The sequence below is a fragment of the Chiloscyllium plagiosum genome, chromosome 40 (genome assembly GCF_004010195.1).
Source record: "Chiloscyllium plagiosum isolate BGI_BamShark_2017 chromosome 40, ASM401019v2, whole genome shotgun sequence".
Lineage (NCBI taxonomy): Eukaryota > Metazoa > Chordata > Chondrichthyes > Orectolobiformes > Hemiscylliidae > Chiloscyllium > Chiloscyllium plagiosum.
The window spans coordinates 25,893,866-25,911,190 of record NC_057749.1 but is presented as its reverse complement, the minus strand read 5'-3'; the positions used below and the strand labels follow the sequence as shown (position 1 = coordinate 25,911,190).

The following is a 17,325-nucleotide window of genomic DNA, read 5'->3' as shown; positions in this document are numbered from 1 at the left end:
GTCAAAATCCTGGAATTCCCTCCCTAACGGCATTGTGGGTCAACCCACAGCAAGTGGACTGCAGCGATTCAAGAAGGCAACTCACCACCACCCTCTCAAGGGCAATTAGAGATGGGCTATCAATGCTGGCCAACGGCGCTCAAGTCCCACAAATGGATTTTAAAAAAGGTGCTGGAGGATCATATAGCACATGGAGCCTGCTCCGTCATTCAATAAAATTATGGCTGAACATTTATATCAACTTTGTTTTCCACCCTATGCTCATTGTCTGTCATGCCCCAAAGTCAAAAAGGAATCTCAGTCTTCAGTATACTCTGATGTGGAGGTGCCGATGTTAAACTGGGGTGGACAGCAATCTAGGTTTCTTCAATATATTGTATCAGCGTACGACACTATGATCTTTTGCTATGTACATTCTGTGTCCTATGATCCTACTCCACTAGCTACCTGATGAAGGAGCCGCACTCTGAAAGCTTATACTTCCAAATAAACTTGTTGGGACGATAACCTGGTGTTGTGTGATTTTTAACTTTGAATATGCTCAACTGAGTGTGCACCCACAGTAGGGTTGCCAACTTTGATTCTACGTATTCCTAGATATTTTGATACATGATGTATCAGTGGTTAGCACTGCTGCCTCACAGTGCCAGGGACCCGGCTTCAATTCCCACCTTGGGCAACTGTCCGTGTAGAGTTTGCACATTCTCCCCGTGTCTGCGTGAGTTTCCTCCGGTTTCCCCCCCACAGTCCAAAGATGTGCAGGTTAGGTGAATTGGCCATGCTAAATTGCCAAAGTGTTAGGTGGATTAGTCGGGGTAAATATAGTGGGGGTGGGTTTCTCTTCAGTGGGTCGGTGTGGATTTGTTGGGCTGAAGGGCCTGTTTCCACACTGTAGGTAATCTAATAATTAAAGAATCTAATCAATGATGTCTTGTCATCGTTGTTCTCCTCGCACCTCCAAAACATTTTTAATTAATGAAAAAAAATTTTAAGATGTTAATTTTAATGCCCTCACAGCCTTTCTCCATTTTTAGTTTTCTCTGTGTATTATCATTAGTGGAAGTGTCCAGGGGATTTACGTTCAGTTCCTGGGGACTCCAGAGCAATCCTGGAGGGTTGGCAAACCCATTGAGAATTCCAAAGACTCACAGACCTCGGAGTGAAGTGATTTCTGCTCTTGGTTCTAAATAGCCCATACCTCATCCTGAGACTATGACTCCTCACCTTAGGAATATTCCTCTCAGTATCTATCCTATCAGGTTCTTTTTTTAAAATATACATTTCAATGAAAGTAGGGTAAAAACGAGCCTATCTCCTCCTCTGAAAGGCTCCTCACCCCATGATTGAATCTGGTGAACTTATATTGCATTTCCTGAAGTATAAGCAAGGAGACCAAAACTGGACACAGTACTGCAGGCATAGTCTCACCATCGCGTTGTTGCTCTTACACTCCCACCACCAGGTATGAAAGGTTTGAGTGATAAAGAAAGGCTGGAAAGGTTGGGACGTTTCTCACTGGAGGGTAGGAAGCTAACAGGCGAAATTTATAAAATAATGAGGTGCATGGATTGAGTTAATGATAGTTGTCTTTATGTTAGAATGGGGGATTTCAAGACTAGGTGGCACATTTTTTAAGGTGAGAGAAATTTTTTTAAAAAGACAAGGGACAAGCTTTTTATACAGAGGGTGGTTCATGTATGGAATGAATTTCCTGAGGAAGTGGTGGATGTGAGTACAATTACAATATTTAGAAGACATTGGATAAAGTACATGAACAGGAACAGTATGGAGAGATGTGGGCCAGGAGCAGGCAAGTGGGATTAGTTTAGTTTGGGATTGTGTTTTGCATGGACTGGTTGGACGGGAGGGTCTGTTTCCGTGCTGTGTGACTCTATACCATTTGTCCTCCTAATCACTTGCTTTACCTAGAAAATTATTTTAAATCCACCTGCTCAAACTTACCTACAGGATTAAGTGAAACATGAACCTCAATACTCTAATCCAGTGGTAGGGTCAACACCACAAGACTCACACCCGTTAGTCTGTGTTAACTTTCCAATGATAACTTTAAGTACATTTAAGTCGTCATTGGACAAGCATATTGATGTACATGGAATAACGTAGGTTAGATGGGCTTCAGATTGGTATGACAGTCAGCGCATTTATCTCAAGAGGGATGGAGTATAAAAGCACCGTTGTGCTACTGAGACTTTATAAAGCTCTGGTTAGGCCCCATTTGGAGTACTGTGTCCAGTTTTGGTCCCCACACCTCAGGAAGGACATAATGGCACTGGGAACATGTCCAGCGGAGATTCACACGGATGATCCCTGGAATGGTAGGTCTAACATATGAGGAACGGCTGAGGATCCTGGGATTGTATTCATTGGAGTTTAGAAGATTAAGGGGAGATCTAATAGAAACTTACAAGATAATACATGGCTTGGAAAGGGTGGACGCTAGGAAATTGTTTCCGTTAGGCGGGGAGACTAGGACCCGTGGACACAGCCTTAGAATTAAAGGGGGTAAATTCAGAACAGAAATGCGGAGACATTTCTTCAGCCAGAGAGTGGTGGGCCTGTGGAATTCAATGCCGCAGAGTGCTGTGGAGGCTGGGATGCTAAATGTCTTCAAGGCAGAGATTGATAAATTCTTGATGTCACAAGGAATTAAGGGCTACGGGGAGAATGCGGGTAAGTGGAGTTGAAATGCCCATCAGCCATGATTGAATGGCGGAGTGGACTCGAGGGGCCGAATGGCCTTACTTCCACTCCTATGTCTTATGGTCTTAACACCAAGGGCTGAAGGGGCTGTACTGCACTGTAATGTTCTACGTTCTATAACCTAGCAGTGAAAAGTTTTTTTGAACTGCTACCGTGCTACTGCTACAGGCTTTGACTTGAACAGGGGATTTGCAATTGATGTAGCGATTATGTATATGTATTCCCGTAACAAGAACTTGAGACAAGTAAGATGGCATTGAAAGATTCAACTTGTTTTTAATTGTACAGCCTATATATTACAAGCCCACTCAGTCTTTGACTACAAACAATAGCCTACATTAACTAACAACAATACTGTAATTGGGCTTTTAGATTAGATTAATTACAGTGTGGAAACAGGCCCTTCGGCCCAACAAGTCCACACCGACCTGCCGAAGCGTAACCCACCCAGACCCATTCGCCTACATTTACCCCTTTACCTAACACTACGGACAATTTAGCATGGCCAATTCACCTAACCTGCACATTTTTGGATTGTGGGAGGAAACCGGAGCACCCGGAGGAAACCCACACAGACATGGGGAGAATGTGCAAAGTCCACACAGAGAGTCGTCTGAGGCGCGAATTGAACCCGGGTCTGAGGCGCTGTGAAGCAGCAGTGCTAACCACTGTGCCACCGTGCCGCTTACAGGGATATAGACCAAATGCTGGCAAATCAGACTAGATTAATTTAAACTATCTGGTCAGTATGGCCAAGTTAGATCACAGGGTCCGTTTCCGAGCTGTACAGCTCTATGTCCCAAGCTAAGAGAAAGACTAAGCCCTTTATATCCTCAGGTTATATGCTATGACGATTTCAGGAGCATGTCCCTTAAAGGTTTACTGCATCCTAACAGGACAGAACCCAACATTTATGAACCTCTAAGTTTGTCAAGCTTACCTTTTCAACATTAAACACACAAGATCATTTGGGGGGAGGGGGAGAGGAAGGATTAGAAAAAACAAATGGAGCCTGTTAGAAACGAAAATCGCTTCTCAATAATCGCTCTAGACAAATTCAGGAAAACAAAGTTTTATTAACAAGTCAAGTCTGCAGAGTCGGGCACCCTTAAAGAAAAGGCGCGCTGAGGCTTACAAAGTCTCCATTATTTATAGGACAAGTCCCTCCTCTCCTTGGCTCCAACAAGCCATGAGGTTCACATTCTTAAAAACATCATTATTTTTATCACAAAGTCTGCAACAAAAGGCTCCAGAGTCTCCAAAGTTTGTTGTTTTTCTCACCCTGTAGTCTTATCAGTCAAAAGCTTTAATCTTGAAACAGATGTCTCAAGTCGCACTCCCATCCTGGAGTCTTATCAGCGAAGGACTCATCCTTCTCTGCTGTGTGAATGGCTTCATTAATCAAGAGCCTGCTCGCTTTCACTATAGCTCACAAATTGTCAGCATTCTGCACAATTTAAACTACTCTACTTTTGAGTATATAAAATGGTTGTTAGAAAAGAAACAAAGGTTTTGTCTTTTATTATAGATCAGTCTGTGGTCCAGGCACATCTTAAAGTTTAAACCGAAATTACCTCTTACAGAGCCGGAAATAAAGTAGAAGATGCATTTTTACATAATTCTATTGTGTAGAAGGGACCAGTTAATTCATTTCCAGACTAAACACTAAAGTGAAGGAACCAATTGCTTCACGGACGAGTTAAATGTCTACAACAATAAATAGAAATCTTAAACACATTTGAGAAAATGTTGGAGAAATAGGGATAATGGAACTTAATGTGAGACTCTCCTAGAGACTAACCCAATGGTAAATGCACCTTACACTCTGTAATAGCCAATGGGAGGGGGTGAACAGATTGAAACCATTAATCCAATTGTGACCAGGTGACGGGAACAAGATAAATGGCGGGAGGTTTCAACGTTTTACTTAACTTTTTTTTTGTAGGAAGCTGCGAGCAGCTGGTTCTCTTTTAGGGTATGGCGGGACTTTTGTTTTAATCTACTGCTTTTCTCATTTGAGAAGTTAGTTTTTTGCCTTGAAAATAAAACGTTGAGTTGTATTCTCCATTCATCCCCACTAGCTGTGGGAACCAAGTTCCTTAAACTCTGAAATGATGGTTTAAATGTGGTCTGTTCGCTTATCTCGAGTAAGGTGCTGTTGAAATTTGATCTTAAACTTCGATGACGTTTGTGTAAAGTTTCTAACATTGATTTATTTAAAACAGTTGAGCCTTTGGTCTTAATCGGAGGGTAAATATTTTGTTTTTCTCTTCCCCTTATATCACGCTGTAAGGTTTTGAAGAGTGGGTTATATCGCGCCACAATAGCGTGTTAAGCTCTCAAGCAATTGTTAAAATAAACTCCCTTGGTTAACCTGTTTTTGGAAGTTTGTCTCCTACAACGCTGTCAGTTTGTTCAATCAGTACTTCCCCCTTGTTTTGTCACCGCTTTCCCGTTTTTAACTGATGTTCCTGCTCCCTTCCAAGTTTCGAATAAAAGGCAACTTCAGATATTTTCCTTTTGCTTTTTCTTATCAATTTTCATTTTTTGAGTTTGCAAAAGCTTTCCAGATTTTGCATTGTACCAACTCCTCTTCCCCACCCCTAAAAGCCTTGACTTTGTCATGTTACGGCCCCTGTAGTTATCTATACAAAGTGATTGGGTACCCCGAGAGGTTCTGGGAACTAAAGTTTCAATAACTGTAGGTATTGAAAGGCAAATGAGTGCAAGTAGTTTGTTAATTTAACATGATAAATAGGGAAGGATCAGTCTGCTTTTAGTTATACTTGGTCCAATATGTAATCGGCTGGTGGCAGAAGGTGGTTTGAAGTTTTTGACTATATTTAATCACTAACTTTGTCGAGTACAAGTGTGTGTGTGTCTCTCTCTCTCTGAAGGTATAGCATGTGAGAAACTTGTTTTTGTGTTCTTAGCTCCTGATGGCTCGAATTTTATTGAGCTATTTTATTGTGGGTAGCTTGGAATTTCAAGCACATTGGAAAGATGTGTTGTCCAGCAACAAGGGTCTGAGGAAAAAGTATATTCCATACCAAGCACCCCAAACTAGGCAGGGGGTGTGCAAATGGTTAAAACTTGGTTTCAGTCTCATGTTGCATTTGAAACTCTAGTTATCCTGATGCAACAGGTTGGTAAGGATAAATATTTGTATGTGACACTTGTTAGTTGTGTTGCTGGTAACTATTGGCCATATCTGTGTAAGTAGCCTGCTCCTGTATCTCTGAGCCATTTTGGTAAACTTTAGTGGCTTCTTTCCCATAGGCTAGGTTTTTCCAACAGTCAAAGATTTAGAATGGTTGTGATTTTTAACTTCCGGTTCAGCCTTTGTAAATGTAGGATCAATAGGTTGAGCAGCACAGTGGCCATGGTTGACACTACTACTTCTCGGCACCACGGACTTGGGTTCAAGTCCATCCTCGGGTGACTGTCATTGTGGAATTTACATGTTCTCCCCATGTCTGCATGGGGTTCCTCCCACAGTCCAAAGATGTGCAGTTTAGGTGCGTTGACCATGCTCAATTGTCCACACTGTCCAGGCTGTGCAGGCTAGGTGGGCTCACCCATGAGAAAGAGGGTAGGAGGAATGGAATGCTCTTTGGAGGGTTGATGTGAACTCAGTGGACCAAATAGCCTGCTCCCACACACTAGGGATTCTACAATAATTCTCAACTCTTGGCGAATGAGCTTTTTTTTGATCTGGGTTCAGTACCCTGACCAACTGACCCTGTAGTCTGTGTGCGTGGTTTTATTTCAATGTAGAGGCTTGCACCAAAGCATGGAGCCAATTGCTGTTTCTATGCCAAAAAGCAAATGGGACCTAACCAGGAGGCAGGAAAATGTTTCACTTGTCCTTGTAATTAAGGTATTTGCAAATCTTAAATATAGTGACTTTTCAGACTAGCTGTAGGAAATTTTAGATTGGGCGTTTGAACATAATATTGAATATTTGCGACTCAACCTCTTGAAAGGCAAACTCTGATAGTTAACTTTACAGTGCAGTTTTACAAAGTGATTGTAGTAACATTCTCTTTCATGGTCCTTCTGTCGTAACGAATGATTTAAATCTCAACTGCAAATTGTAGGTTTATGTTGCTTTAATCTTGGGCTTTTGGCCAAATCTTCTTGATGGAAGTTAAGAGCAGGTGGTCCCAGATGGAACTAAATGTCTTTCAGGATTTAATTTCAACAATCTGGCCAGGTGTAAAATGCTGCCTTTTTACAAGTGATTTTAACTGTTGAATTTGTAGTTACAAATGCATCATAAACCAGCTTCTCAATTGTTTACTGAACTCATCTAGTGTTTGGTTCTTACTTGGTATTTTGGACTATCCACGGATGTACTAATTTCTTTGGAGAAATGATCTGTGCAGCAGCTCAATGTTTTTAAAAAAAAAAATGCTCTATCATTTCAGCCTTGTGGAGTTTGGATAACATAAAGTCTCGTTTTGTAAAATCACTACTGTGCAGAAAAAGGCCATTCAGCCCCATCAGATCTGCACTGACCTGCTGAAACTATCCCACCCAGACCACCCCCATCTCTAACACTGCATTTTCCATGTCAAATTGACCAATTCTGTAGATCCCTGGATACCATGGGGCAATTTCCCATGGCCAAACCACCTAAATGCACATGTTTGGACTGTGGGAGGCATCCCACACAGACACTGGAAGAACGTACAAACTGTGTGGGTTGTCTGAGGATGAAATTGAACCTGGGTCCCTGGCACTGAGGCAGTTATGCTCACCACTGAGCCACTACTGTCCCATCTAGTATTTCCCTTCCTATCTCTTATTTAAAAATTGCAAAATTGAGACCATTAGCTACTTAAAATCAAAGCATATACAGGAGCATTTGGCCTAACTGGCATATGCTGATGCTTATACTAGGGTGTGTCCTTTGCCCTTTTTGGCCATCACTTTCTAGTTTTTTTTTCCTTTCATGCACTTCTCTAATTTCCTCCTCCAAACATGTCTTTACCAGTTGTCTCCATTACTTCTGTGCAATTGCCAAGTTCTCATCCTACTGATTCTGGAAAGGAAACTTCTCCCTGCATTATGATTTTTATCAATGGCTGCCTTGTATTTGTCATTCCTAGTTTAGAAGTCTCCCAGGAATGGGAGTGTAATTGTCTATCCAGTCCTTCCATTCATCAGGCTCTTTCAAGAAAAGCATTCTTAATCATTTTTCACTTTTTTTTAATTCAAAGGTCTCCTAAGAATGGTTTGCATTGGTTGAAGAGCACTTGAATAAATCAAACATGAAGTGGCAGCATTATCCTAAAATATATTTTCCTCTGCTTACCATACTTGTGACTATAGGTAAGCATTTTGTGACTTATTGACTCTGGTTCATCTGTAACATTGCAGTTAATGTGCAGCCCATGTAATGTCCAATGAGGAATTGTGTTCACAAAATGTTTCTTAAAATGTCTGTGGTTGGTGGCTATCCTGCTGAACTATCAGCATTTTAAATGTTCCATCCATTTTTCATGTTTCATAGCTAAGCCCCTTAACTAACCAGAGTTGCCACTTTTCCAACTTTGAGACTGAAGGCTTCAGTGTATTTTTCCATTCTGCAGAAGTGTTCAACTTGTTAAATTGACTTTTGGGTTGTGGTGTTGCTGGCTTGCCAGCATTTACTGCCCAAACCTACTTGCTCTTGCACAATTAGCCCAATAGCACTAGTCTGTCTTGGATGTAGCACACTCTCTACCTGAGTTTGAAGCTTGTGTTTAAACTCAATGTGAAAATGTTTGCTCACCGTAGGCAGGTGTGGTGCACTGCACTGCTAGTGGTCTCTTCAGAATACAGCACTTTCTTTAAGAAAAATCCATTTCTGCCCGACCCTCCCGTGCTCACAAACATTCACATTGAGGAGAATTTCTTGCTGCTTAAAACAATGGCTGATTTTCTTTTTAGCCCTTATACCTAAAAAGCAAATATCTGAGTAGATACTGAATATCTGAAATAAGAACATGGAGTCAGCATCTATGGGCAGATGGTTACCATTTTTGGCCTATGATCATAAGGTTGAGAGGCTTACAAGGATGTTGCTGGGAATGGAAGGTTTTGAGTTAGAGGCTGGATAACCTGGGACTTCTGGAGCATACAAGGTTAAGGAGTGACCTTGAGGGCATAGATAAGGTGAATGGCAGGTGTCTTTTTCCTAGGGTGGGGGGGATTTGAAGACTAGGGAGCATATTTATAAGGTGAGAATGTTTGAGTGGCTTGTATGGCATGAACTTCCAGAGGAAGTAGTGGATGTGGGTACAGTTACAATGTTTAAAAAAAATTTTGGTAAGTTCATGAATATGAAATGTTTGAAGGGATATAGGACTAGAATAATTTGGGAACATGGTCAGCATTGACTAGTTGGACTAAAGGTCTGTTTCTGTGCTGACTGGTACTGTCACTCTGTATAATCTGTCCCTAGACTTGAGTAGGTTTAGTTTTTTTGCAGTTTGCAGGACTTTAGTGAAAGCAAAACTTTGTTATGTGGTCACTGTACATCCCAGATCACTTTTTCAGCTGAAGTATTTTCTGAAATGTCACCTATATGGGGGAGGGATGGTGAAGCAACAATCATATGAACAATATAATCTGACTGCTTTTGTGATGTACATTGAGGGGAAGGTATTTGCTAGGACACTGGGGTATGATCTTGCTCTGAAACTGTCCCATGGGGATCTTTTTGTCTCCCAAACATTTCAGTTGAAACATGGCACCTTCTCTGTGCAGCACTGAGAAATCACTGATTTAAATGTAGTTGCTATTTCCAACATTGAGTGATTAAACTTTAAGGCACTATATTAGTTGTGAAATGATTTGGAATATTTGGCCACAATGATGTGAAACATTTAGAGCTGTCTTTTTTAAGAAAAGCCATTGTCTTTGGATATCTTTAGATCCATAGAACACCACTAATGGATAAGGAACTCAGTAGTACTCCACTTGATCCAGCAGAATGCTCTCATATGGTGTACCTATATTGAGATTCATTTAACATGATCCCACTTTGCATATATATGTGCAATGGACAGGTCAGAATGGTAGGGATTATTCTGACAAAGGGATACAAACATAAATTTAGAATGTGCCACTAGGCCTTTCAAGTCTGCTTTACCTCTGAATATGGAACCTTGCTCACCTAATCACTCTATTTTCTTTGTACCTTTTTTCACTGCCTGCCCAGCTTAGTAAAATTCTCTCCAATTCTGGTTTGAATATTCAAAACTCCACGTTTTTTGAGGAACAGGTCAATGACACTCCCTCGATGTGGGGAGAGCTTGGTGGGTGACTGTCTCATCCTGGCAAGACCACCTGGGATCTTGTTCAATCAAGTCCCCTCTACTCTTCTAAACCCAAGCCTTGAATGTTGAGAAAAAATGCCTTGACCTGCCCATTCTATTTTTTGCCCTGTAGATCTCTTAAAGTAATTCCAATAAATTTACATCCCACACTTTAAAACTGGGTATAAGCAATAGTCTAAACTACTAACTGCATTATTTCACTTATTTTGTAATGTTGCACTACCATTCTTTGCTTAGATTGACATAGCATTATTCATTGTGTTATAACAAGTTTTTGGGAGAGACTGCCTTGTTAGGGCTAAACATGCACAGATACTGCAGCTGTAAGTCAAGCAACTTGTTTTAGATCTTGTCCATGTCCTAACCAATGCCTTTCTCACTTCAATTTCTTGCAAACATCAAAATTTAGATGTAGACTGTATGTCTCCAAACCAACAACTGTGCTTGTGATAAAATGGTTGATCACCACTGTCTTGCGTCTGCATGATGGGTTTTCTTGAGAGGATGTGGTGGGAAAGGAATAATTCCTGGCTGTCCTAAAGCTACAACCCAGTTTGGAGAAAAGTGCACAACAAAAGTCCTTGAGCATCTCCATAGTGACCTGTTACTGGGTTGCTTACAGGACTTTTTACAGATGTTTTGCTTCATAATATAGTTGTGGTTTGGCTGTCTAGATGTTGAAGGCAATGTTGATATGTTGGCTGGAAGTTATATGGATGGCAAAGAAGGATGATATGTGGAAGAACACATTACCATTCAACAGGAGATGGCTATAAATTATCACCTGCAGAAAGCCAACATTTTAATTCTTAGCAAACTGTGTGGACCATATTTGTCTGTCATAATTGACAGGTAGTGCTAAACAAGACAAAACTAATATTTTCTGATCTGTTCATGCTGGTGTCATTGCTGTAGTATCAACCACTGATTTCTACCAGCCTGCAGTGTCACTGACTCCACTTCTTCCCATGCTGCAATTCCAGATCTGTTGGGATATGACTAAATTTGTCTTCTAGGTAAAGTAACCCTGGCTGGTTGCTGATTTTTTTTCCCCATGCTGCCACTTGTTGCTGTAGGCAGGCTATCTTTGACTGCCTGCACCTCAGTACACTGTCTCACTTGGTTGTCTTGCTCCTTTCTAAAATGTAGTACATGAGAAATCTGTGAACTTCTATCAAATGACAGATGCTTGAATGATTCTCCCATATCCCCAGCCTACCCTATTACCAATTAGGCTATATATTGCCATCAAACTGTGTTGAGCCCCTGTCTATTGACATGGTTGCAATTCTAACTAATTTTAATTCTTAACTAGCATTCTCTTCCTGCTCCCTCACCTTGTTCCTTTTTTTGTTCTTGCCCAACCTTCTACATTCGATCTTCCTACTTGTTACTGTTCCAGGTTTGAGATTCCTCAAAGGCCAGCATTGGCCTGTGCCTTTTCTTTGTGTGCTCTTCTCTGTAGCAAGACCAATTACTCCATTCACTCAGGACTTGCTGACCTTCTTCCCTACCCCCATTGCTTGGAGTTTGGCAAGGATCCACTGACAGTCCTTAAATTCATTCCCCTGAACACCATTCACTGCTATCCATGACCCCTGTGTTGTTTACATCTCCCTAACTGGGAGTTGAGATTTGCTCTTCCTCAGTGGCCCATTTGCATGCCTCATCAAAATAGTGATTGTGTGCTCCTAATCACAGTTCCCTTTGCAATGAGCTTACTTCAGCTGTTGTCTTAAACACTCCTACATGTTGTCATAACAATGCTCCATCAGCATCTCTGTCCCTCCTGAACAGTTGGGATAAGCAATACTGGTGACTCTCTCATCCTATAAACATATTTGATTAAAACTCACACTTTATAAAAAAAAACCCAAAGTTTTGGCCTGTTTTCCATTCCCCACAATGCTGTCTGACCTGATGATTTCCAGCCTAAGCAATATTTTGCTTTTGTGGAATGCTTTCCTTCATTTCATTACAATCCCATCCTCTGTCCAGTCCCTTTTTTCCCTTTAATGACCTTTGCTGGCATAGTGTAGTGTCATCCTTCAGGTCAGTGCAGAGATGGCTTCCAAAGTTCTGACTTTGCCCCTCCAGTCATACCATTGTCCTTCTGCTCATTACCCTGGTCAATTTATGTCTCCACCCCTGAGTCTCCCCAGCTTTTGCCTGAAACATCGTTGTTTGTTTCTTCCTGCTCCTTGGATGTTGCTTGACCAGCTGTGCTTTTCCAGCACCACTCTAATCTGCAGGACCCACTTCTACCCTGGTCCATTGTCAGCTTGGTAAGGGGAAAATCAGGGATTCAGATACTTGAGTCATCCAGGCCTCAACATGGGTGTTCAGGCTTTCATAAATGTCTATTTTGATCTGTAATAAAAGATCAAATTCTGTTTAAGTTATTACTCTACTTTCTTTCTCCTACTCTTCAGGAGGTCTCTTTGGAGCACCAGTAGATGAGGACATTATGAATCAATTGCTGTCGGTAAATACCCCAGCTGAAGCGCACACATCAGAAGAGCTCTCCATAACTCCTTCTTTGAGTGCACACTCAAGTATATCTACAGCAACAGGCGATTGGAAACCAGAGTTTCCACATACTGACCGATCTCTAGCAGCTACAGTGGGTTTGAGCATTGACAACCGTGAAACTGGTCTTCAAAGTGAAGGAATGGAATCTGTATCTGAAGAAACATCCACCTCTAACAAACGTTCACTTAACTTGGTAACTGTTCAGCCAACAGAAATGGTTTCGAGCTACTTTGTTCCGTTCACCAGGAAAGCACAGGCCAAACATATCAATATGATCTCTACAACTCCACACCTAATGGAGTCTTCAACTGGTCCAACAACTGAAATATCCAGTGGAGATGGGAAACTAACTTGGCACAGAGAGCTGACTGTTCCCATTATGTCTTCAACCCAGTCTCCAATTAGCTCTGTGGGATCAACATTACCTAGTGTACCAGGTGATTTGCCAAGCTCCTCAGTTCTTGACCATGCACTCCCTGTTGATGAAATGGAGTTGAGCACCATCTCTTCAGAACATGCTGAGTCTAGTGCTTATAAATTTGTATCAGTGGAACAAACAATCACACCTGGATCAGAGTCCACAAATGAGTCAACTCTTCCTGTGTTTAGCATAGAATCTACTGTTGCAGCTAATACAAGCAGTATTACCTCCGCTTTATTTATGCAGCTGTCTACCTCTTGGTCTAGTGACTCCACTGGATCACCCAATAATGCACAGGGTAACCAGTGGCAAGCAACACATGCTTCAATGGATGTATACACCACAGCCCCTTCGTCCATTGGGACTAATGATCCATCTCCAGATGTTTCAGAGGATGGTCACTCAACTGCTTCCTCCAATGGGAGCAATTGGCTGTACTCGGATGTTTCAGAGGATATGTACTCTACTGCTCCCTCCATTGGGACTAACAATCCATCTCTAGATGTTTTGGCGGATGTGTACTCCACCACTCGCTCTTCCATTGGGACCAATTGGCCATCTCCAGATGTTTCAGAAAGTATATACTCCACAACCACCTCTTCCATTGGGGCTAACTATCCATCTCCAGATGTTTCAGAGGATATGTACTCAACTGCTCCCTCCATTGGGAGCAATTGGCTGTCCTCGGATGTTTCAGATATGTACTCCACTGCTGCCTCCATTAGGACTAACTATCCATCTCCAAATGTTGCAGAGGATATGTACTTTGTTTCCATTGGGGCTAACTATCAGTCTTCAGATGTTTCAGATGTGTATTCCACTGCTCGCTCTTCAACTGGGTCAAATTGGCCATCTCCAGATGTTTCAGAAAGTATGTACTCCACAGCCCCTTCCTCCATTGGGGCTAACTATCCATCTCCAGATGTTTCTGAGGATGTGTACTCCACCCCTTCCTCTTCCATTGGGACCAATTGGCCACCATCTGTTTCAGAGGGTGAACACTGCACTTCTGTAGCTACCACTTGGTCGTCCTCTACCTCTGTGGAATTTTCTACAGCACTACCTTATGGACAACCATCTATTGGTAAAGATATTGCCACAACTAGTGAGTTTCCTGGTGACTCTGAGTACTTCTCTAGAACTTCATCTACTCCCAATTTTCAGCCTAGTGTTTCTGGAGCTGAATCTGTTTCCAGCAACTGGGAACAGAGCATTTCTGAGGAACTGTCCACTTCCATGGACAGTACAAGCTATATGGCTCCTCAAACCAGTTCAATTATTGGCAGTTACTTGAAAACCAGTGACCCTGGCATGCAGCTTTTTACAATGACAACTAGTGGACTGGAACCTGAAGGCAGCAGTTTGACAATAGAATCCAGTCAGACTGCTTCATACACCCATAGTTCAGTCATCCGCAATCCCCTTCAATTGCAGTTTGAAATCCTGAATCAAAACTATACAGATACTTTGAGTAATAAATCTTCAGAAGCCTACAAAGAGCTGGAGGCAATGGTGAAAGCAACTGTAAGTATGTAGATTCATTTTTTAAAAACTATTTAACCAAAGCTTTGAAAGACTCCAGTTAATGAATCGACAAGCTCTAAGTTCTTCTGGAGTAGTATCCTGTTCTGGTCACCCAGTTGTAGGACAGATATTACAAAACCCTCTCCAGCTTCGGTTTACCAGGATGTTGCTAGGAGTGGAGGGTTTGAGTTATAAAGGCTAGACCTTTTGCCTGCTGGAGCATAGGCAGCTGAGAGGTGACCTTAGGAAAGTTTTTAGCATGAGGGATATAGATAGCTAATGGTAGGTGTTAAAACTCAAAGGCTGGATGATTTCGAGACGGGGGGCACATTAAGGTGCGAGGAGCGAGATTTTAAAGAGACGCAAGGGGAAATTTTTTCTCTTGGTTTGTGTGGAATGAGCTTCCAGAGGAAGTCCGTAAACTTGTGGTGATTGTGGGTCAACAATTACAGTATTTAAAAAGACTTTTGGATAAGTAAATTGGAAAGATTTTGGAGGGATATAAGCCAAATGCAGGCAAGTGGGGCCATATGGTTGGCATGGACTAGTTGGACCAATGGGTCTGTTTCTAGGCTTTCACTGTAAATGGCCCTTCACGGGGCACTTATCTATAATGTGCTTGAAGCTGGAATGAATGCAGTTGACTTGATTTTCACCAAAAGTAGCAATGTCTTAGTGTAATCAAATCACTTTGAAGGATTGCTTACCTTTTGTCATTTTTTTCCCATAATGTGGGCTTGACCACTGACTCTTAAACCCAGTCTATTATGCTGTAGCTCTCCATGGGATCAAATGAATGTGTATTTACTTTGTTACTTTACAAGAAAGGAAGGACTTTATTTCTGTAGTGGGTGGTAATACAATCTGAACTAAATTGGCTCTTATTACTTTTTTTGGAAGGGCAGAATTAGGGTAAATACTACAGATGTAAACTGTTGGGAGGTTGAGACAAGTAGACCTAATGGGTTAACTGAATCAATCAAGCAGAAATTTAGATATTGCCTAGCACCATTTTCCTTACAGTTTTGACAATCTATTGTCCCACTAGAATTTCAATCAAGGAGGGTTGTATTTTTGCATTGTTCCACTGTTAAACTCACTGCATAATTATAATTTCTTGAGACAATATAAAGTTGTCATAGTTCAAAAGGACAATGGTACTGCTCTCATTGGAGAGATAACTAGTGGTTTAACCTGAGGGTCACTGCCTCAGATGAGGGGTGAGTTTGAGGAGGAAGTCAGTCATGGTCACTTCAGTTGGGGTCGGAGTTGAGGGTCAGTTAGCTGGATGGCTGGTTTGCAATGCAATTCAAGAGATGCCATTTGTTTCAGCTGGACCCCATATTTTCTGCTCGCTATGGTGACAGCTTTCTCGAAACCAAGATCCTCAGTTTTGCGTAAGTAGGAATTACTTTCATTCCTTTTTGAGTTAGGTTCTTGGAATCTGAATATAAATGACTTCATCAGTCTGGTGTCATGTCCGTTGACAGAAATGGGTTCAGCTGACTAAGTAGCACTCAAGTTTGATTTCAAATAAACCTGGTGTCATGAGTTTCAACTTGTCCACCCCAGTCCAAAACTGGCAGCCCCACATTATTGCTTCATCTGAACATTTTATTGAAAATAAATCATTCAGTTGTTAAATCACTTCTATCTTAAATACTGTCCTCTACATTAGACCCATCTATCTTGTTTATCTTGTAACGTGTATATATCCCAGTCAGACCACCTCCATTTAGATTGAAGGGATGTTGATTTACTGTGACTGCTCACTAGTACCAAGTGGTGTCTGAATTTGGACAGAACCAGGATTCTGGGTTCCATCCCATGCTGGCCTTAAAGTTGCAGTGGGGCTATTGCATGGTGATAACACTGTAAAAAGACAACCCCATGCCTCCACCTCCAATAACTACTAAAAACTGGAGATGTTAAAAATCTTACAACTTGGTGTTGAGTCAGCCAAAAAAATGGATAGCACAGAAACAGACTCTTCAGTCCAACCTCTCCATGCTGACCAGAGATCCCAACCCAATCTAGTCCCACCTGCCTATATCCCTCCCAATCCTTCCTATTCATATACCTGTCCAGATGCCTTTTAAAATGGTGCAGTTGTACCAGCCTTCCCTACTTCCTCTGGCAGCTCATTCTGTATACGTACCACCCTCCAGTGTGAAAAAAGTTGCACTGGAGATCTTGTATCCTTCACCTCACCCTATGCCTTCTAGATCTGCTTTGCTTTCTCAAAGCAACAATGGCTTCCTACCCCTGGGCTAAAGCAATACTAGTTTAAAATTTCAATTTGTGATCCTGAATGTGTTCAGATTTTAAAGCTGGTGCTGTCCTGGCTTCATTCTGTCCTTGCCTGGTGTTTATTGGCCACTATTGACAAGATGGTGTGAAGCCACCACCAGCTTATTACACCCACAATGAGGGGAGGAACCTCCTTCAGGGTAGAAGGGAGGGTCCAAATAGAGGTGATTGAGTGGAAACTCATCACTAAGCTATAGGGGAAACTCTATTATCCAAAGGACATGGGCGGGGAGTATTGTTCGGTTAATCAATTGCCAGATAACTTGGCTAAGCATCGGAACCTTGCATTCTCGTTGGATAACTCCAGATACAGATAATCGAATGCTGGGTAATCAAGGTTTCTCTGTAATGTTTTGGACTTGCTTACAGATATGAAACTTAACACTCTCAATTTATGTTAAATTGAAAAGTAATCTTAGTTCTGCCATTCTGCATAATGGGTTATTTGCCTATTCAATGTCTAACTGAATCAAAGGGTGAATTTCCCTG

The 17,325-nt window shown here is 41.7% G+C and overlaps 1 protein-coding gene across 1 annotated transcript in view; it reads left to right on the top strand.

Moving 5' to 3' along the window:
- Positions 1–4,613: 4,613 nt before the first annotated feature.
- LOC122542442 (flocculation protein FLO11-like) overlaps positions 4,614–17,325 on the top strand; it is a 33,587-nt gene continuing 20,875 nt past the window's right edge. Inside the window, exons 1-4 of the mRNA XM_043680133.1 lie at positions 4,614–4,696; positions 7,947–8,058; positions 12,482–14,526; positions 15,859–15,923. Coding sequence (XP_043536068.1) covers positions 7,998–8,058; positions 12,482–14,526; positions 15,859–15,923 — 2,171 coding nt within the window. The 5' untranslated portion in view covers positions 4,614–4,696; positions 7,947–7,997. The remainder of the gene's footprint in view (positions 4,697–7,946; positions 8,059–12,481; positions 14,527–15,858; positions 15,924–17,325) is intronic.